At 40.5% G+C, this 23549-nt stretch overlaps 1 protein-coding gene across 1 annotated transcript; it reads right to left on the reverse strand.

Moving 5' to 3' along the window:
• Window positions 1-1340: 1340 nt before the first annotated feature.
• LOC124284292 (visual pigment-like receptor peropsin) lies at window positions 1341-23380 on the reverse strand. The gene is made up of 4 exons (XM_046720364.1): window positions 23374-23380; window positions 21933-22226; window positions 19209-19561; window positions 1341-1409 (listed from the first exon to the last, which is right to left on the reverse strand). Exons 1-4 carry the CDS (start codon window positions 23378-23380, stop codon window positions 1341-1343), a joined length of 723 nt encoding a protein of 240 aa, XP_046576320.1.
• Window positions 23381-23549: the final 169 nt, after the last annotated feature.

A 23549-nucleotide genomic window follows, 5' to 3' on the forward strand; every position in this document is an offset into this window, starting at 1 on the left:
TCACTCACTCACTCATTATCCCAGATCCTTTTGTTAAGAATAGTTTAGCTGTACCGTTTGCTTTTAAGGTTAAACAAACTGTGAAGGTAAGTGGGTGATTGATGCCAAAAGTTTAATTATGATGGCCAAATTAAGCCATGCAAACAAGTGGTGATACAGCCAGGAAACAAGTGATGATACAGCCAGGAAACAAGTGGTCTTACAGCCAGGAAACAAGTGGTGATACAGCCAGGCAAACAAGTGGTGATACAGCCAGGAAACAAGTGGTGATACAGCCAGGAAACAAGTAGTGATACAGCCAGGAAACAAGCTGTGATACAGCCAGGAAACAAGTGGTGATACAGCCAGGAAACAAGTGGTGATACAGCCAGGAAACAAGTGGTGATACAGCCAGGAAACAAGTGGTGATACAGCCAGGAAACAAGAGGTGATACAGCCAGGAAACAAGCGGGTAATACAGCCAGGAAACAAGTGGTGATACAGCCAGGAAACAAGTAGTGATACAGCCAGGAAACAAGCGATGATACAGCCAGGAAACAAGTGGTGATACAGCCAGGAAACAAGTGGTCATACATCCAGGAAACAAGTGGTGATACAGCCAGGAAACAAGTGGTGATACAGCCAGGAAACAAGTGGTGATACAGCCAGGAAACAAGTGGTGATACAGCCAGGAAACAAGTGGTGATACAGCCAGGAAACAAGTGGTGATACAGCCAGGAAACAAGTGGTGATACAGCCAGGAAACAAGTGGTGATACAGCCAAGAAACAAGCGGTGATACAGCCAGTAAACAAGTGGTGATACAGCCAGGAAACAAGTGGTGATACAGCCAGTAACACATTGTAACCTAACAGGGTTCGGTTTTTGAGGGCAATTTATTGTAAGAAATCAAGGAGATAAAAAAAGCATACCCCACGAAGACATAATTCACTTCTTTTGGCCTTTACGGTTTCACTCTACAAAAATACTACATGTATCATATTTAAGACTTAACCGTAAATATAATAAAAATCATAATATGTTTTGTAACTGTTGAACCTAAATGTTTTTTAAGTACACTTGAATGGTACAGTCGACCAAGTTGTCTTCAGCACCATAACACGCCGTGTAGAGTTGCCTCCCCTATGGGTGTAAGGATCACGTGGGATACCAGTCGTAAACATCTGAGATCTTTATGACTCCAGGATCAGCTCTCAAAATCAGCTGGCATGCCTGGAATGGCCTATAGCTTTGAATCAACTCCCATTTCAATACACAAGTCAAAAACTTAGAGTTGGAAAACAGGAAAGATGTGTTATATCCCAAGCTGGTAATTTGATATGCAATAAATAGAAGTCTAGCTCAGTGGGCAGCTGATATCATGGCCTGTTTGGTCGCCGGCAGCAGGCGGGAGCCGTGGAAAATGATCCTCTGATAAATAGCGGAAGATGATAAAATAGTTTAAGGTCCCTGTCTTGCCACTGGAAATGTTAAAATACTGTATATTGGCATAAAAATTATCAGACATGCTGAAAACTAGCCCCTGTTACCATCTTAGACTTCCACATGTCGGAGGCGAACATGGCCACAATTAGTCTAAATGGCAGATTTGTCAAAAAAACATTTAAGCATGAGCAAGTCCCATTCAACTACCTATGTCCTAAAATGAAAATATTTTACAGAGAATAAGTATTAAATTATCTTATGATAAGTAAAAGGAACTTCAGAAACTGTACGAACTTAGACTCGACAATAATATTAGACTACGTGGGCTGTATTGGGTATGGTTCATGGTCTGTATGGTAGACTATACAAGCCCATAACACATGTAGCACTCTTACAAATGTTTCCAATATCTTTATCTGTACCTCACATTAAATAGCAGCATGGTACAGCATGAAAATCTCCCAAATTAGCCATTTTTGGCTAAAGTATTTAATGTTCAAAGAGGTTTTAAATGCAATTAATGTTTTAGAATGTACCTCTCATTCATATGAAAATACCAGATAATTTTCATACTATTTGTATTATCATTAATATATGAATTATACGATGACATCCTCGTTAATGTACAATCATCTAGGCACATCAGGACATAATGAGAAGGCCTTTCAAAACATTCGATCACCATTACGGTGCTGGTACGGAGCTTTGATGACAAGCACAAACAATTGGCGTGCGTGAAGTTCGTACTATATGAGATTCGTTATATCCTGAGTGTGATGAAACAAAGTGAGTGAGTGAGTTTAGTTTAGTTTTACGACGCACTCAGCAATATTCCAGCTATAAGGCGGCGGTCTGTAAATAATCGAGTCTGGACTGACACTCCAGTGATCAACAGCATGAGCATCGATCTACGCAATTGAGAACCGATGACATGCGTCAACCAAGTCAGCAAGCCTGACCACCTGATCCAGTTAGTCGCCTCTTATGACAAGCATGGGTTACTGAAGATCAATATTCTAACCCGGGCCTTCACGGGTAGATGTAACAAAGAGAGGGCCAGGTTACATGTTTGGCAGGCGGTTTTCCTTCCCTTTATAAACACCAGCGTTGTTCCGATCTGTTGCAAATACCCTGCTTGTTCTGAAAAGATATAAAAAGGAATATTTTAGAAGCCGTCAAAAGAGCATACATGTCGTTTGTTAGTGTGAAGTATAAGATGGCAACAGGTCATGATTATGTTTGTGTTATGAATATTTTGATCCTTCGGGTGAACAGTACATTGAGTGTAAATATGCACGTGCTACGTTCAAAGACGCACATCACGTGCACTACGTGCAAGATTCAGAAACTGTTTCTAAATTGGATAACTTGTGCCCAATCCTTTACTTGAATGAAGAAAATGTGATTAAAACAAACAAGAAACTGTTCTTACACCTTGATAACTTGGAAAAAACCATTGATTTTGTTGTTGATAAGCAAATATGGGGCCACCACAACTATCAGCTGGTCAAAGGTGGCAAGATATCGAAGTGGAGAATACAGGTGTGTGACTGAGGGCTACTGCAAGAGAAATTGGTTGACTATGAGCGGATTGGCCAGAAAACATCAGCAAACCAATGACGATAAGGATCGTCGGCGTTCAGGTCGTCCACGAGTGACAACCCCGAGAGAGGATGTAGCCCTTCTCAGAATCACAAGACGTCACCCGTTCATGACAAATGGCGTGTTAAAAACAGAGTGGACACAAGGCCATTCTTCATGGATGACAATGCTAGGCCACATCGTGAACGTGCCGTTGGAAGCAATGCTGCCCTGGCCCAATCTTTGTCCCATAGAGCATGTTTGGGACATTATGGGTCGCAGAATATGCCGGAGATCTTCCAGTACAAAATCTTGAAGAATTGGAACAAGCCGCCAATGGAATGTAACGCAATACCTCAACGTCATATCCAACGTCTGATTCAGCCAATGAGAAGGAGGGTCAGTGATGTTATTGCAGTTGGCTGAGGATACACTAGATATTAACATTGTGCTCGATTATTGACACTTGTGTGATCCTAAGGATGTCGAGACAGAATAATGATAATGACGTCACATGTTAACATCATACGACCATAGATATATCAGCACTATAAATGAGTAAAGTTTTGTCAGGTTTGAATCTATGAACAAAACACAGGTGTACGTCTTTTTACGTTAAGATTTGCCATTTATTTATTCCTAGAGAGTCGTTGTATCCAAATAATAAGCTAATTCGAGGTTTGGTAAGTTCTCTTGCTATGGTTCGTGGTATTGATGCTATGAAAAATATTGGGTATTGCGATACTTATTGTCATGTTTATACAATGGGCATAAGTGAGTGCAGTGAACTACATTTGTAACGAACTAACCGATATAAGAACTGGTGGATATAACGAACTTGTGTTTTGGTTTCGACGACTTCCTGTATATTTTAGTCGAAACGCATATAACGAACTATGGTTATAGCGAAAAGACGGTCAGTTGTGCATTTCCGTTTGTAAAACCCGGTATTTTCCTGGAGTTGACAGTGTTTCCAGAAGCTACCTTCATCCTAATTACAGTGAGTGAGTGAGTGACTTTAGTTTACGCTGCACTAAGCAACATTCCAGCTATATGGCGGTGGTCTGTAAATAATCGAGTCTGGACCAGACAATCCAGTGATCAACAGCATGAGCATCGATTTACGCAATCGGGATACGATGGCATGTGTCAAACAAGTCGGCGAGCCTGATCACCTGATCCCGTTAGTCGCCCCTTAATTACAGACAGAATATCGACCTTCGCCGTGTCTGGCTTGATTGCGACAGTCAAGACGATTCTACAGCGTTCTGTTAATCTGTCAGCCGCTATAATTTTGTCTATAATGTTCCAGGTGATTAATCATCATCAACGCATAATTGACGACTTTGATCAGCCATCCGCAGCGTTAATCGATCACGACGCACTGTTGATGTATGAGGGTAGTTATTTAGATATTTCTTTATAGATGTTATAAATCACAAATATATATAAGCCAAAGAGGGTTAGTGAGTGACTGACTCTAGTTTTACTCTGTTTTTAGCAATATTCCAGCAATATCACGACGGAGGGCACCAAAATTGGCTTCACACATGCGGTGAATCCAGAAATCTGATCGACCAGATCGCCTCCTATGGTAATCATGTCTATGAGTGAGTGAGTGAGTGAGTTTAATTTTAAGCCGCTTTTAGCAATATTCTAGCAATATCACGACGGGGGACACCAGAAATAGGCTTCACACATGCGGTGAATCCAACACGGGTGTTCGGCGTGACAAGCGAACGCTTGAACCACTAGGCTACCCCACCGCCCAAATACACAAATAGCAGATCGTATTCTAAAAGCTGTTGAAATACCTTGAATTTATGACACTGAGATTCTTTATTCAACAAGAATGATTCAATGTATTTTTTAATCAGGGTTGTGAGTATTTTCAACAAAATGTTCAATCAAGAGCATTCAGTCAACCCACGAAGTGTTCATTGCGTACAAACTCGCCTACATGTACCAGCACAGAACAATGGATGGTAATTAATTGTCTATCCAATACAAGTGGGGTGAGCTTCGGTCAACTGGACAATCAATAGCACGTCTTTGTGATGGAAAGCCCCAGTGTTCAGGCATAGGAAGACATTCCAGGTCTTCTTTTGACAGAATACTAGTATATCAATTTGGCTTGTCTGCTATTAGGGCGACAGGAAGTCGGTCTCATTGTAATGAAGAAGTAGTCCACTCATACATTTATGTGGGGTGTCTTTAGGACACCTGGTTACAGCACACAGGCGATGAGGCTGATATAAGTTTGAGTGAGGGAGTTTAGTTTACGCCGATTTTAGCTGTGTTGGCGAACCATTTGTCTTAAATTACATGAGATAATTGCTCTTAAACGAACGCAATAAATTCTTGTAAAAAAGGCTAATGCGTTTCGGGTTGGTTTTTTTAAGAGTGTGTGTGTCTGGCAGAAAACATGTTACCCTAGAGGACGCATTTCTTGGCCGCTTCTTGGAGGTGGTTCTCTTCCCTGAGGAAACAATGCCATCACATGTCGTTTGAAGGTCGGATGAGTCATGAAGTACAGAATAGGGTTGAGGGTACAGGTGAACTTAGCAAACATAGTTGGCCATGTGGTGATCCAGTTGGGAAGATTGGGATTATAAACCGACCAAAGGCAAACGAAGGCGTAAGGCGACCAGAGGATGATGAAGGTTACTGTTAAAAGCACACTCATCTGGAGAAAAAAAAACAAATTAAAATTATATTAAATTACTTATGAGAGCATATTGTCTACATTTTGGAAGGTGCTAACAATTAGTGTAAACATATTTTATTCAAAATAAATTGAACTAGGATTGGTAATGGCTTATTTGAATACCGCTCCATTTCATTGATACATGAATAACAATTACTTTACTGCAGTTTAACGAAGCATTCAGCAATATTCCAGCTACAAGGCGGATGTCTTATATAATTGAATCTGGGCCAGACAAGCAGACCAGATCAACATCATGAGCATCGACCAACGCAATTGGGATAGGATGACATGTGTCAACCAAGTCAGCGAGCCAGACCACCCGATCCCGTTAGTCGCCTCTTACGACAAACATCGGTTGCAGAAGACCAATTCTAACTGTTGTGAGAAATGAAAGCTTTATGTTCTCACAATCTACTGTCATTTAATTCTGTCTCCTGCTTTGCCTAGTTTCCGAGTTACAACTTGTTTTCATAGACGATTCTGCCAAAATCGCTTGGTGTCGCTAGGACTTATTTGTTCGAGCCAGACGCTAGTGATAGCGAAAACGATGATCAGCCTCGCTCATCACGGTTACCGTTAATTTCTTCAACCTAAACAGTGCGACATTAAGAAGGGTGGATGCCTATCAGATGCAGTTATTTGAAAATATCCCCGGTAGTTCTTGTCTGATTGGAATAAAGTATCAAAGCAGTGTGGGCTTTTTCAGGTTTTCTAATGCCAGGATGGTATAATGACTGATCCAAATTGATCCCATTTCTGTGTTTTTTTACCTCAATATTTAATCATGTCATGTAAAACTATGACGTCTATTACGTATGATATTAAAAATTGACATTTGATTTATTTCAATCCGAAAACTAAATAACCCTACTTTGCCATTGCTAGAAGAATCTGAAAATTTACTTAGGTAAATAGGTACATACAGTTTTAGCACACAGCAAATGCTTATATGGATTTCTTATGCAACAATGAAGTTCTGTTTGTATTCTCAAAACAGTGTCGGCCCATAAGTTTTCACATGCAATTAAAGTTGCATGCAATACAGCAATTAATACTCCCTTATTGCAACCCGTGTTAGGTGGTATAAACCTACACATGTTATTTGTCATCATTCACTTGATGGTCAGTTAATGAATTTATAACAGGTATAATTAGTGGTAACACCACTTAGATTACCCGACAAAGGTTCCGATTTGGTATTTCTTGTGTCTGGAGTAAATACTCAACATTATAAACATCGATGAAAGGATTAACCGATAACACGCTGATTGATTAATTACTTTTATCTTACACAGCGGATTTGTCAAAAGGTAGTGTTTATGTATGTAGATTTACTAATCTATACTGAATACACTCTGTCGTGTCTGTGTCTGCGTAAAAACAACGTCCTTCTTTCAAAGGATTAACTGCCAATACATTGATTGATTGCTCATTATTGGCTAACTAAATTACTTTTTTAAAGAATATCGGACATTATAGCCTGATATTGTTCCTATAATTTTAATCGATTTTAATTTTAATATTTGCATTTTGTTTTTATTCATTTGTCGTAGCATTCAACAGAATCATTATTTTCGCCGTGAAGTGTAATGAGACAGACAACATACACTAGGACGTGTGTGCGAATTATGATTCACATTGGCAAACTGTAAAATGTCTAGATATTACAGTCCTGTTATAAATTCACTATAAGTATCAGCAGATCGTCTGCTTTTTATTTAGTTTCAAAATGCATACAAGTATGATAATAAACTAATTAGGATTATAAGACAAAATATAAAGACGTACATTGACTTGTATCTACATACTGGTGAGTGGACGTTAACCACGTGAATGTAGCAAGAAATTTATCGCGCAGTATTGTCACTTCGACCCCCACCTCGCTTCCGTTATATTATAAGTTGTGTCATGCAAAATCCTTTTGGTCATGATTCAAATACATATTTAACTACGAGTGGAAAGTAGTTTTGATTTTCTAATTTGATGAAAACAAACCATAATCTCATTAATTCTAACAGACTTTAGCCCGTGACTTAACGATTTTCAAAAATGGCGGCGCCCTGTCGCGAACATCCGCCAGTCTGAGGATAAATGCTAGAGACTACTTAATGATACATGAAAGGGATTAAGTAATGATCAAAGTGTGTTACTACTTAATGATACATGAAGGGGATGAAGTAATGATCAAAGTGTGAGACTACTTAATGATACATGAAAGGGGATTAAGTAATGATCAAAGTGTGAGACTACTTAATGATACATGAAAGGGGATTAAGTAATGGTCAAAGTGTGAGACTACTTAATGATACATGAAGGGGATTAAGTAATGATCAAAGTGTGAGACTACTTAATGATACATGAAAGGGGATTAAGTAATGATCAAAGTGTGACTACTTAATGATACATGAAAGGGGATTAAGTAATGATCAAAGTGTGAGACTACTAAATGATACATGAAAGGGGATGAAGTAATGATCAAAGTGTGAGACTACTTAATGATACATGAAGGGGATGAAATAATGATCAAAGTGTGAGACTACTTAATGATACATGAAGGGGATGAAGTAATGATCAAAGTGTGAGACTACTTAATGATACATGAGGGGATTAAGTAATGATCAAAGTGTGAGACTACTTAATGATACATGAAGGGGATGAAGTAATGATCAAAGTGTGAGACTACTAAATGATATATGAAGGGGATTAAGTAGTCATCAAAATGTGAGAAATGGAGAAACCTTTAATGTTTGAAACATCATCTAAGAACAATAGCCAATTAGGAAAACGTAAATGCTATCAAAACAATGCTTGCAATGCTTGAGAAAAACATCTTGATCCAAGATCAGGACACACTAAAACTTTTAACTACAGCAATTTGAGAAGGGTGGATTTTGTCCATTTTTCTTTTAAGAAGAGGTGGATTTTGTCCGGGGTGGCAATTTTGGGGTGGATTTTGTCCGGTTACCCAAAATCAAAACTACTTTCTACTGGTAGTGAAATATGTATTTGATTGATGGCCAATAGGATTTTGCATGACATAGGTTATAACATAACATTTCTCTCGTGGAAGCGAGGTGGGTGTCAATATAATACTATATACTTACAATATTATTGTTACTTCGACCACAACCTAGCTTCCGAGGAAGAAATCGTTATGTTACAAGTTGTGTCATGGAAAATCTTTATGGTCATCAATCATATATACATATTTTACTACAACTAATAAGTAGTTTTGATTCTTTAACTTCCGTGAAGCGATCTGAACACAAGTAAGATATCGTTTCAGGCTTCCACAACGCTCGCTTCGCACTCACAAACATAACCCATTTAGCACGAACTGCGGGGTCCTGTGGAAATCTATGCATGGTGACACCATCGCCCGACCCCTAGGAGCAACTAACGACAACGCAACGATTCGGCATGTCTTCGTTGATGTCGAGAAATCATCAAAATGACGAGCTTGCTACACACTTTATATACAACTAACTGAAAATCCTTCCTCATATGACGTCACTGCAGTGCTCTGGCGACAGAGTTACGTAACCTGTCTGTGGTTTCGTTGGCGGGCGAGAATGAAGTAGGCGGCTTTTAGGTAACTTTTAATCGCTCGGTATTAATTAACCACAAGTATTTTAAGAATGAATTTGGTGTTCCGCATAAGACTAACCAAAAATCTTTCATATGTAATAGTTAAAAGAGTACAATAAAACAAAGTTTATTTTTTCTCTAACAATTACTGGCGTAGCAGTATATATGCATATCTGAAACTGTTAAAGGTCATCAAATCCTTGACGAATGTTTTGCATATGTTTGTTTGTTTGTTTACCAAAGGTCCATTTAGATGGCGACGGCCTGAAAATAATCGAGTGAGTTTATAGTCTAACACTACCAACAACACGATGCGATAAGTCGCCTTTCAATAACACTATCCACACGTTTGGAACCGAAAGCTAAAATGATATCTGAGCTGATCAATACAATTTTTTTTATTTAGATGACAATATTAAATTTAAAAGTTCGAATGAATCAATGCAACATTGCATTAAATCGACTCTCGCGCCCATCTACAGGCCGAACATTATTTCAAGTGAACCCCATAGAGTTATGTCCCCTTGGAGCGCCCTTTACGAATATCGTACGCACAACTTGTGATTGAAACCAGTTCGGCAAACACCGACAATGTACGGAGCAATTGTTTACATTCCATATATGGCAAGTGTTCTCTGTTTGCAAGCTGTTTCAATTATCGATTTCAGGCAAGTGGGGTGGTGGTGGTGGAATTGGGTTTAACGTCGTGCTTGAGAATATTTCGCTCATATGACGACGTGCATGCGTGTGTATGTGTATGTGCGGCTGCTTGTACTAGCCCAGACTGAAGCTGGTTTTATAGTGCTAGCCCACTGAGATACCATGCCGCAGTGAAGCATGAATACCCCACTCAGACACATTATACTGACCAGTCCTTGTTATACCCATTAATGCCGAGCGCCAGGCAGGGACCAACAAGTACCATATTTTAACGTCTTTTGGTATGACGCGGTCGGGGTTCAGGCAAGTCGTTAGAGATAACGTTTCATCAATAGGAAGCTAAAGTGAGTGCATATCCCCCAATATATAAAATATAGGCGAAAATATTGTCGAAAATGTGTGACATTGTGCCTTTAAGTAATTACTCTTTAGAGAAGGACACATGAATTCATAACATTTTAACTTGACCATGAAGACACATGTTAAGGTTATTAGAGGGTTATTGCAACTCTTCTTCATTAACCTTCAATCCTGACTACTGCTAATGAAGAGGAAGTCAGTGAGGATGTATTCTGCCTGGAGGAAATAGGCGTGCACCCTCGTCATCTTACCTTCCTGCTCAGTTACCGCCTACTTCTGATCACAGCAGAGCCTAGTTCACCTGATCACACCCACAACTGCTCAACGTTAGAACAAGCCAATTAATGCGAAAGTGTTGCTTTTTGAAGACTCCGGTACATTCATAGTGAGAGTTCTCAACTGATTGAGGACTAATTATTAAAACCTCAAAGCTATATTCCAAGAAAGAAAAGTTATATTGTGTGTATTTACGGAAGCGCTGAAGGGACCTGATGAAATAAAATTTATCTTGAGCGCACAAGTTAGTATGTTTAGCGCTCATCTTCGTGTTTAGCATCTAATGGCATTACTGGAATGCACGTTTGCTTGACTGTTGGCTAAAATGTACAAACTTATATCCTTTTTGGAAGATGTAAACAATGCAAAGTCGGAGTTACCTACACTAAGCGCCAAAAGAAACGTTACCCTCCTACTTTTATGAATTACTTCAAAACTATCAAAGATATGTTAGAAGGTATTAGTTTAGAAGAAAGCTTAACAACACAGCTTTATGCAAATCACGAAAAACAATTCTCAAATGCATTCATATTTAGGGTGAAATGCATCTTTTTCAGAAGAGTTAAATTGTCCTATTTTCGTCCATGCCGGAATAAACCAATAACAGTGATTCAGATGTCCAAAAGAAAGGTTGAAATACAATTCTGCTTTGAGACAAAGATAAACCATTTAAAGTCACCATTTTCAACTGTTAAAACAAGAAACAACTGTTGTAGAATGTGTAACATTGTCCAATAATCATTCCTAAGATTTCAGGCTGTTTAAAGATTTTCTGCTGATTTGCATTAGTGAAAACAAGTAAAACGTGTTTGTGATATTGTGAAAAAATTTTTGGGAACATCTAAAATTATCTTTGTTAAAATTTTTGTTTGCAAAGTAACATTTTTCCATTTTCTGTTTACACATAGTAATATCAATCGCCAAAACGCACCAATATTCAAGCAGTATTTTTATCCATTTCACATGTAGAATGATTCTATAGGGTATAAAGAGAGACTAGAATGCATAATATGATCCACAAGTACGAGAAATATGCCATGATTAACAGCTGAAGAGAGAGAAAGAGCCAGTGCAGAAGGGGTCGACATTCAATGCTGTTGCCAACGCCCTCGGATGCCACCGTATCACGGTCATAAGACTTATTCAGGGCTTCAGACAGACTGGGGTCACCGTTGACAAAGAAGTGGACGCCCACGCATTACAACGCCAGTTGAAGATAAGTACCTCCATCATTAAGGAAGGAGGGTAACGATTCTTTTGGCGTTTAGTGTAGGGATAGTTGAATGGCTGACCCTCTTCGTTATTTCACGCAATGACTGACATTTTCAGTCATTTCACGAAATTACTGATTTCACAATCTGACTGTAACATATATATAGTATTACATGACCATGAAAAATGTGAACATTGAGTGTTATACTAAATTATAAAACTGATGTCTGATGTATTGGAAGTAAATCCACCGCTTTCATGGAACTATAGTCTGTAGTCTTGGTTTGCATTTATCAGTAGCTGTTTCCTAACTTGGGTACAATGGCAGTTTAACTCTGTTCAAAATAATATAAAACCGGCCTGATTTATTTGATCCATTAGTATGTGCAAGTATAACACATATACCGACTTTATTTCTTACTAAAATACCATGTTCCCCGTTTTACATCCTTCATTTTAATCCCTTATACACATATTTATATTAGATGTGAATAACATGCATTGTTATTCTTCGAACAGAGAAAAGTCAGTTTCCAGTTGAACTAAAACCAAATCTTCACTGAGGCAATGACATGATTGTCTACTCTGTCTATCTCCTCCCGTGAAGTAGAAAGAATCTCATTTATATTTGTGGCTCTAATCAATTGGAAGATAAATGTTTTTTAATCTCACTCCAAACATCAAAATTAAATGCTCTTCTAAGACCCATTGTTTTATCTTGGTTATTATCATTATTTGTACCGAATTTCGTTAGTACTGCTTCGACCATAACGCCTGATGCGATTTCGCTGATACTTTCATCAATAGTAGCCCCTAAAGCCACTGAGATTCTAATTTCAACATTATGGCGATATCTGCCAAAGCAAAGGGGAGATGATCCCAAAACGTAAAAGAAATACTTACAATCGTGATATGGGAGATTTAGAACATTGTGAGATAAGTCATTTTCAGGCCGGAACAGCTGCAGAAAGCATGCTAATTAATATATTTATATTTTTAGAGTTTTGGAGCGTTGAAAGTTGTTATTTGCAATTACCATCCGGGTCCAACACGCTTAGAAACGACCGTACAGTATCCTGTTTCACGATTAAACCGCATTGGAAACATTTTTGATGCATCCAACGATAACCATGTCTTTGTCCAGATCGTCGAAGTTGTCCGCGATAAAGTCTGTAACATGAGGGGGGGATGGGGTGTGTTGTGGATGTTGGGGTAGCCTATTGGTTAAGGCGTCCCCTCGTCACGCCGAAGACCTGGGTTCGATTCCCCACATGTGTACAATGTTTGAAGCCCATTTCTGGTGCCCCCGCCGTGATATTGCTGGAATATTGCTAAAAGCTGCGTAAAACTAAACTTATTCACTGCACGATTGTATTGCTAGATTTATAATTGATTTGTCGAGAACATTATGTGTTTGTGTGAAATTTAATTGACTGGATAGGAAACACCATTGATACCAATACCGTCGGAAAAAGAATGACGTTCTGTGTTTTCAGAATTGGAAAAGGCTGATATTTGCTGCAGTAAACACTTACATGTATTCGTTCTTTATGTTCTTTAACATATGGAGAAAGGTCCTTTTCGCATGCAGCCTCTACAACCTGGAACCAACTACCTCAATATCTACATGACTGTACAGAACCTTCTACCTTTAAATCCTTACTAAAGATTCACTTCTTCAGATTAGCCTATGGGTACAAACTATGATCATTTAATTGTCCCATGTATCTCTAGTTTTTCAATATCTCTTAGCGTCTGTTTTTATAAACTAAGCAGCAAAAGAAACGTCATTTTGGAATTTTCCTTCTCAGAAACGGATAACTGTAAACTCATTTAATGTTTTGATTGTATATTTTGACATCTCCAACTTTACCTGAGCAAAGGCATTCCTTCCCAAACTCAGAATGGAACCGAGGAAATGATCTCCAAAACGCAACCTGATCTCGGAGATGGTACGGTGTTCTCCATGTTTTACATGCAACTCATGCTGCACGTGCAGTTCACAAGGACCAGCCCTATAAAATGCACCCCCAAACCTGGTTGAAACATTCACATTACAACGTTAAGGGTCCTTCACACTTATTTCGAATTGACAGGAATCAAGGAGAATCAGCCAGAAAAAAAATATTTCCAAAATTCGAACCGCATTCGGGAGAGAATGTCTAAATAAACATTTTTTTTCAAGCTTTGTAAGAATGCTGTTGGAATACGTAGAACGCACTTCGAACCCGCCTCGAATTATTCTTACTCATTCCAAATGTACTAGATCACGAATGCAGTTTGAATGAAACGGAATGCAGTAGGAATAACTAGAACGCCGTTAGAATACACTAAGAATACTTAAAATGAATTTCGACTGCAGTACGAGTCCGGTTCGATTGCTGCGTGAATAGCACTCGAATTTCAGTTGGAAAGTTCCTCGAATGCTGCACGAATTTACATAGAATGCACTCAGAACCTTCTTGGAATGGCCCCCGAATATGGGTCGAGTGTTAAAGAATTAAAACAGAATGCAGCTTGAATATTTCAAATGTCCTTCAAATGCACTTAGAATGTATCACGAATGTCCGGTATGCATCAAGAATGCTGCCGGAATTTTCCACGATGTGGTATAAAAACCGGTTGAATCTGGACTATTCATCAGTCACTGCCCAACTCCCATAGAGTATGGACCACCTGGACCATGTTGCGGTGCTCCCGATTGCTGTCCTCCAGCAAGCCCAGATTGAAAGAGATGTGGAAAAGAAACAGGAAAAGACCCAGGAGATTCCAGACCAGACCATGGCTGACAGAAGAAAGGAGGAGGTTGTTTGACATTACACAAGACTGATGGAAGAGCTCAGAGTTGGGGACAAGCAGTCATTCTTCAACTACCTTAGGATGAAGCCTGCCATGTTTGATGAGTTGGTGAAGAAAGTGGGACCAAGAATACAGAAGCAGGATACATATATGAGAAAGGTGCTACCTCCAGGCTTGAAGCTAGCCATCACGTTGAGGTTGCTGGCTTCAGGTGATGCCCCAGCACCATGTACAGCTTCCGCGTGGCAAGGGACACAATCAAAAGGGCATTTGGGGGAATACAAGGATGAGGTTATCATCTGCCCAACCACTCCAGAAGAATGGACACCCATTGAAGAGGTATTGAGAAACAGGTGGAATATACCTCATGCCGTAGGAGCTTTAGATGACAAACATGTGGCCATTAGGAAACCTGCCAAGGGCAGCTCATTGTACCACAACTACAGGGCATCTTTTCTGTGGTCCAAATGGCCCTTGTAGGCGGACGTTGGTGCTTACGGAAGTATGTCTGATGCTCAGATCTCCAACAAGTGCGAGCTCAAGGATTGTCTTGAAGACGGGAGCATAGGATTTCCTGACCCGTTCTCCTTACCACAAGATGACTAGCGTATGCCATGCTTTATTCTGGGAGATGATGCCTTTGGATTAAGAGCCTTCTTGATGAAACCGTATGGTCATAGGACTCTCTAGAGAGACGAGAGAATCAACAACTACAGGATCAGTAGGGGCCGAAGGGTAGTGGAAAATGCATTTGGAATCATGGCCCACAGTTGGCAAATCCTCCTCACCACCATGCTGCCAATGTCTTCCGTTGTGAAGGACATCATTGCATGCTGTGTCTGCCTGCACAACTTGATGTGGACTCGTTATCCTAATCTCCACAATGGTATGGTGGATGAGGAAGATGAGCAGCACAACGTGGTGCCAGGAGGCTGGAGACAACTTGCGCAGCTTGAAGATGTGAATGATGTCTGAAGTTTAAGTGACGTTTTTAAGGGATTCGGCGGTGTTCTTATGACTCCAGGGCTCATTTGAAGAGCATTCGAGACGTTCTGACTGTATTCGATGTTCATTCGATGTATATTCGAGCTGTATTCCAAGTGCAACCGAAATATTCCGATACGTTTGAGGAGTATTCCACCTAAATTACATTCGAGGCGCATTCGGGACATTCTTGCAGGATTTGAAGTGGCTTGCTTTTTAGATTCTCCCTCGAATACGTTCAGAATACTTAGAATGCAGTTAGAATGCAGTAAGAATACTTAGAATGCAGTTAGAACGCACTTCAAATGTTGTTCGATATTTTTCCACTTCGAATGTACCTCGAAAGTTTTGAACATGTTCAAAACATTCGGGCATGTTACAAGAATTGACACGAATAGTTGGAGTGCATTGGGAATGGAGTAAGAAGTTTTAAAATGCAGTTCGAATTTCCAGGAATCTCCAGGAATTTTCATTCCGACGGCATTCTGGCTCATTCCGCCTCAAGTGTGAAGGGGGTATTAGCAGGATGTCGCGACTCACGACAGCTCAGAGGAACCAGGCGCTAGGAAGACTTGAAGCTGGCCACACTGCACAAGCCGTTGCCAATCACTTCCAGGTCAACGTTCGGACCATCTATAGGCTGCAGCATCGTTTCCGGGCCACCAACACCACAAATGATCGCCTCCGTACTGGCAGACCAAGGGTGACCACAAGACGACAAGACCGCCAGGTTGTGCGACAGCATGTTTAGAATCCCTTCATGCAGGCATCCGAAACAGCACGCCAGACAGTGGGAACACACGGAAGACCAATCAGTACTGATACAGTACGCCGACGTCTTAACAGCGAAAACCTCCATTGCCGTAGACCTTACCGTGGACCTATCCTCACCCCTCGTCATCGGCGTGAACGTCTACAACAAAACTGGCGATACAGGCAATGGAGAACTGTTCTGTTCACAGATGAGAGTCGGTACTGCGTATCAACTGCAAATGGCAGAACAGGAATATGGCGACAACGTGGCCAGCGTTACTCAGACCAATGTGTTATGGAAAGAGACTCATGGGGAGGTGCAAGCATCGTGGTATAGGGTGGAATAGGCCTGAACCAGAGAGTGGGTCCGGTGGTGTTCCAGAATCTTGGTCCAGGGAGAGGAGGCGGCATCACAGCGGTGCGCTACATAGACCAAGCTCTCAGACCACACGTCATACCACATTTCGCACGTCACCGGAACAACATTTTCCAGTATGATAACGCCCGGGCCCATACTGCCAGAGCTACGCGGGACTTCCTACAGCAGAACGGTGTCAACATTATGCAGTGGCCATCCCTTACTCCTGATTTAAACCCAATGGAATATCTTTGGGATGAATTCAGAGGAAACTGAATAATATAATACCAAGGCCGAACACAGCCGATTTACTGCGCCAGCCCTTTCTCAGAGTGTGGTTCCAGGTGCCAATGGCCTTCATCAATCGATTTGTGCACTTCATGCATAAACGCTGTGCTGCAGTTATTGCCGCTCGTGGTGGTCACACTAGATACTGAAGTCAAGGGTCTGAATGGACTGCAAACGTTCAAGTAATGTCTTGAAATTGTGTTATTCATTGATGTGTCAAGATATTGTACACAAAAAATGTTTTTGATCCGCTTATAATGTCAATTTCTGTAATGATTTGACAGTGCCTATCTCATTTTGTATTGACGTGTTGTTGTTTTTTGCTGCTGAGTATATAATTCTATGCCTTGCGTTTTGAGCATGCTGTACATGGAAAACAGCTCATTGCAAGCATGCTATTATCAAATGAACATGTTGAAATGGATTAATGACATCACGATGTTTCTTTGATACTGAGGTTTCATTTCACCAAACATCATGAAAGGGTTATGCTTTGTATCTTCACCACATGAAATGACTGGTTTAAAACATTTTGAAATTTGAAGAGGCTACAAGAAAACCTACGTTCTGTTGTCACTTGTTTCAAGTGTAGCGTCATTATCTTCGATTTGGTGTATTTCATGCCTAGTAGTATCTAGTTCGTGATTGATGTACGTCGTCAAGCGTTAACTTAATATAGAAGCCGATGGCGTTTTCTTTCGATTCACTTCCAATCGAGTGACAACTTTGAAGCGGAGACATATCTCTCTTGTTAATTCAATACCCAGCTAACACACAACCTTTTCGCAACGTTGTTGGGAAGGTTGTAGATTGGTAACGTCATGACACAACGTTGTCACAACGTTAGTATTACGTCATTTTATAACGTTACGTCACAACGTAATAACAACGTTGCAAATTTACGTTGAAGAAACGTATGCTTTTGGCTCCTTACAATGTTAACGTTTCTTATAACTTGCTGTGACTTTTCTGTAAAACGTTTCACTTTGAGATTCTTTCTTCACTATTCAGCTACAGCTTCAGAAATCACACGACCAAAACAGCATGCAGATTGACGAATAAACATTGATGTGAATTTCTGCTTTGTTTCCTATGTAAAGTTCACTACTGGGAAAACTATTCAACTATTAATGTTAAATAGAACGTTATGACAATGTAACATACGTTAGCGTCAAACGTCCACAAAGTTGTGACAACGTGAAATTGGTAGCTGGGAAAGAACGATGGAGAAACCTATGGTTATGTGATGACCTACATGTCATGTGTTGCTGGTCTGCCCTACCCGTGGTGATTAAGGGCAGGGATTTGCCTCCAGCATCCTGTACTGGTTGGAAGAGGTGACTGAATTAATCAGTTGGTCAGGCTAACTTAATGATCAACGTACCAAGAAAAATATCTACGGCTCTACGTAAACACTGCGGGGGGCGACGTTAAACAACAAACGACTAAAACAAACTGATCACACTAACGGCGATCGTAAGCATGCACAATGAAACTAAAAGTTCCACTTTAACGTATCCTGTTTATACACACATTTAACAAAACCAGGCCTTTTATTGAACTTTTGAAATATATATTTCAATTTGCGTGTCCCCTGTTGGAAAGAGAGTAAATGAGTTAGGTTTTACGCCGCTTTTAGCAATATTCAAGGACGTTGGGAAATGGAAATCACACATTGTACCCATCTGGGGATACGAATCAGGCAAGCTATTCTCGAAACCTTCGTAGCCCTATGAACTTCTTAAGCCCATTCTTAACACATTGGCTACGATCAAAGTTAAGAATTCTTAGGGCTACGAACATTTCGAGAATAAGGGCCCAGGTTCTTTGGCTTGAGAAGCGAACGCTTTAATCACAACGCTACCCCTTAGACAACCTGGATTAGAACCATCGATCATAGGTTCCTGGCGTGACAAAGGGAAGCAACTCTGCGCAACCAATGGCTGCTCTTTAGACGACAAAGCCATTTTTCCCTCAGCAATGAGAGAGTGAGTTTAGTTTTACGCCGCTTTTTCCAGCAACATCAGGATGGGGGACACCAGAAATGGGCTTCACACATTGTACCCAGGTTGGGAATCGAAATCGTGTCTTCGGCATGACGAGCGAACGCATTAACCACTAGGCTACCCCCACCACCCTACGTACACAAGTAGCAGATAGTATTATAAGAGCTATTTTGACAAAATGGAACGGGACATTTGAAATTGGAACTTACAAGGCTTGATTTCCTCTCCATGTGAACACGTCGCAGGCACATGGAATCGGAGTTGCATATTCCCCCAATGGTAAAATGTTTGAGCCTGGAGTGGACATCCCTGGCCTTCATTGCGATCTTGTAGTAGCAGTAAGCGATGATGAGGATGTGGACGATGTAGCAGTAAATTATAAGGCACCACGTGTAGGCGACGGCTCCGGATTCCTTGTCATCCCAGTCGATGCTGCAGGAGGTACCGAAGGGTTCGTAAGTGTAGGCGCTCCACCCCAGAAGCGGCGGAACGGTCCATAACAGGGAGTACAGCCACAGGAATATTATCACTTTGATCGTCACGGAACGGGTAAGGCGGTGAACTAAAGGTAAACATATGAGTTTTGAATTTTTATTTTGCCTGTGACACTATTTTGACATCCATAGAAGTACACGTAGAATAGAGAGGTCGATTATATACTACCCATCAAAAGTTTACACTCACTTAAAACACTCACTATATGTTATGTATATATATATGGTAACATCGAAGATGAATTTCTCCACTAACTTGGGGAACAACTGCAAACCTTATGCAGATAAATCGCACGAGAATCATGCATCAAATTGCTGTAAAGCATGTGCAAGTATCGTGCATGTGAACAGCTGCGTTTTGGTGTAAAGGTTTGTTAAGAATGCGCCAATTTTCACTGAGTTTCATCATTTATTGAATCCATAACAATAAACTTTTCAACGTTACGAATTTGTTTTACAATCCGTCAGTTCATGTGTGAACAGTACCCATAAACAGTATGGAATATTTTGCAAAATCAAGTTTAGAACATTGACTGAAGTAAGTGGCTACAGTTACACTAGTGAGTCTAAACTTTTGATGGGTAGTATATACTGATGTATGACTGGTGATAATGGAATGAGTAGGTGAGTGAGTGTGTGAGTGAGTGTTTGCTTGAGAGAGTGGTTTGCCTACGTGAGTGTGTGCGAGTGGTTGCTTGAAAGAGAGTGGTTGCCTACGTGATTGTGTGAGTGGTTGCGTGAGAGAGTGGTTGCCTACGTGAGTGTGTGAGTGGTTGCGTGAGAGAGTGGTTGCCTACGTGATTGTGTGAGTGGTTGCGTGAGAGAGTGGTTGCCTACGTGATTGTGTGTGGTTGCTTGAGAGAGTGGTTGCCTACGTGAGAGTGGTTGCGTGAGAGAGTGGTTGCCTACGTGACGTGAGTGGTTGCCTGTGAGTGGTTGCTTGAGAGTGGTTTGCCTACGTGATGTGTGAGTGTGAGTGGTTGCCTACGTGAGTGTGTGAGTGATTGCGTGAGAGAGTGGTTGCCTACGTGATTGTGTGAGTGAGTTGCGTGAGAGAGTGGTTGCCTACGTGAGTGTGTGAGTGATTGCGTGAGAGAGTGGTTGCCTACGTGATTGTGTGTGAGTGGTTGCGTGAGAGAGTGGTTGCCTACGTGAGTGTGTGAGTGGTTGCGTAGAGTGGTTGCCTACGTGAGATGTGTGTGATTGCTTGAGAGAGTGGTGTGTGCCTACGTGATTGATTGTGTGAGTGGCTTTGGTTGCCTACGTGAGTGTGTGAGTGGTTGCGTGATTGCTTGAGAGAGTGGTTGTGTACGTGAGTAGTGTGAGTGAGTGTTTGCGAGAGTAAATGGTTGCATGCGTGTTTATGTGAGTGTGAATGAGTGTTTGCGTGAGTGAGTGGTTGTGTGATTGAGTGTTTATGTGAGTGTGAATGCGTGTTTGCGTGAGTGAGTGAGTGGTTGCATGCGTGTTTATGTGAGTGTGAATGCGTGTTTGCGTGAGTGAGTGAGTGGTTGCATGCGTGTTTATGTGAGTGTGAATGAGTGTTTGCGTGTGTGAGTGAGTGGTTGCATGCGTGTTTATGTGAGTGTGAATGAGTGTTTGCGTGAGTGAGCGAGTGGCTGCGTGTGTGAGTGAGTGCTGCGCCTTCCGTCATGCTGAATAACATATTTCTACATTGCACATATGTCGGAAACAGACATTGTCAAAATTATAACAGGAATTACTGATGTAATTTTAATATTATCTATATTCAAAGGAAGTCGATTTTTTCAGACGACTGTATCTTATCTTTTCGGGCACACATCAATTCCAATGTTTGACGTTCTCTAATTCGTTTGGGATGATTTGTACTTACCATTATTACATAATACCATACATAGAGGGTAATAACCTCCTGTTTTCCGTATCATTAATATCTTAAATTTTATATTAGGAATAACAAAATGTATTATGCGAGCTTTTGGCGAATACATATTTTTTATGCCTAATATATGATATCAATGACACGGACACACACGAGGTTAATAATCTCTTTATCGTGTAATGTCAATCTTAAACTTACTCAAATAAAAGATTCTGAAGCAAATCGTACGTGAATTTATATGAAGAGAATCGAGCATTCGCGTAAGAATACTTAGCGGCACACCAAGCTTAAGGTGAAGGTCGTATATGACGGGGCATATGATTGTGACTAAACTCGCAACGACGTCATTAATGAAATGTTAACGTTTTAGGATTCGCATGGTGTATATTGAGTTTTGTGAAAGTAGTTCGTGTATTGACCAGTTTCATTTACTATTTTCCAGTTTTCATCACATGCTTCGAATAGCGCTTTGGGAGGAAGTCTGAGAATAAATAAAGGAACACTGAAATGAAGTGGAGTTCCCTTAACTTGTTTCCCTCAGTATATTTACGATTTAAAACTGTTACAAGTCTTACCATCCCCCGGCATGCATACTGAAATGAAACGGTAGATACTCAAACACGCCAGGGTGTTCATATCGGTCTGTGCCAGGGTGAAAGTCATGAAGCCTTGAATGACACATCCCACCTTCCCGTACAGGTATCTGCCGGCATAATTAGACGAGGTTGTTAGTGGGTAGCCAAACAGAGAGATGCCCAAGTCGGAGATCACAAGGTTCAGAAGCAGCTGATTGTGAGGATTCTTCCTCAACTTCTTGTGCTTGTAGAACACCACCAGCACCAACACGTTGCCGATCGTTGCTAGTAATCCTGAAATAAAGTAGGGTACATTTAGCAGGGCGTGGATTCAACATGAAAGTGCAGCACCAACAAGTTGCTGATCGTTGCTATTAATCCTGAAATAAAGTAAGGTACATTTAGCAGGACGTGGAGTCATCCTGAAGGTGCAGCACCAACACGTTGCCGATCGTTGCTAGTAATCCTGAAATAAAGTAAGGTACATTTAGCAGGACGTGGAGTCATACTGAAGGTGCCTTCATTAATTGTTCAATGATGGCCTTGGTGTTGTTGCCCTTCCACCATTAATCAAATGTGATGGATAAGCAGTGGTTTGATACCTTACTGATGTTTTGCATGAAGACGTTGTTGGATGTTCTAATTATTTCTGAAAAACAGAAACTTATTAATGAGAATGAGATCTATTTCAATGTCGTTAATACTAATACAGAGAAAATATGTAAAAGATATTTCCATTTGGTATTCTGAAGGTTATTCTTAATTAATGGATGTGAATAACAAAGAGATCTTATTCTCACAAAGGCTATTATCAAAATTAATAACAAACATAGGTCCAGCTCACAGAAGAGCTGGCATCCTTGTTTGTATGGTAGTCATCACTTTGGTGTCCAAAACGTATAAAACTTAAAGAGGAGACAATGTAAGGGACCTATCTGGCATACCTGAAATGTTTGATCCTATTGGTATCAAAATGACGAGACATCGTTGATATAATAATTACCCACATGAGTGGAACAGGTCGTTTTGTCTAGTGAAAACATAGGGTGACTGACTGACTGAGTTTAGTTTTACGCCGCTTTTAGCAATATTCCAGCAATATCACGGCGGGGGACACCAGAAATGGGCTTAACACATTGTGCCCATGTGGGGAATCGAACCCGGGTCTTCGGCGTGAAAACATAGGGTGAGCTTATGCATGCACTTTGCATTGTATTTAAACATCCAGGGAAAATTAACTTGGGTCAAAATCTTTTTCGTCTCAACCTTCTTGACTCGATGCATTTTTACAGAATTAATACAGGTATCACAAACACAATGCGTGAAATGTACAAATGGCTTCCATGTTCGAGACATTAATCATACGACAAAAATACCCCTTATTATATGCATGGGCATGTATAGTGGCCCAATATTGTTGAAATCTTTCTCATCCACTTACGTCTCATTTTTATGGAGAAAAACTTGATATCACTTTATTATTAAAGCCCCTGAAATCGAAGCTTGGAACACATTGTCTTATCAAGGTTTCCACTAATACTTGCTTTAAACTGAAATGACATTTTACTGGGGGTTTTCACTTTCGTTCACCCACAGCCAAAAATTAAGTACAGAACT

Source organism: Haliotis rubra, unplaced genomic scaffold, assembly GCF_003918875.1.
Source record: "Haliotis rubra isolate DU_JTF1 unplaced genomic scaffold, ASM391887v1 Scf333, whole genome shotgun sequence".
Taxonomy (NCBI): Eukaryota; Metazoa; Mollusca; class Gastropoda; order Lepetellida; family Haliotidae; genus Haliotis; species Haliotis rubra.

Coding starts and splice junctions, on each gene's coding strand:
- LOC124284292 (XM_046720364.1), bottom strand. Junction 19,562..21,932: donor AGTATGCATGCCGGGGGATG/GTAAGACTTGTA, acceptor GTTTACCTTTAG/TTCACCGCCTTACCCGTTCC. Junction 1,410..19,208: donor TGGAGAGGAAATCAAGCCTT/GTAAGTTCCAAT, acceptor GCTATTTATCAG/AGGATCATTTTCCACGGCTC.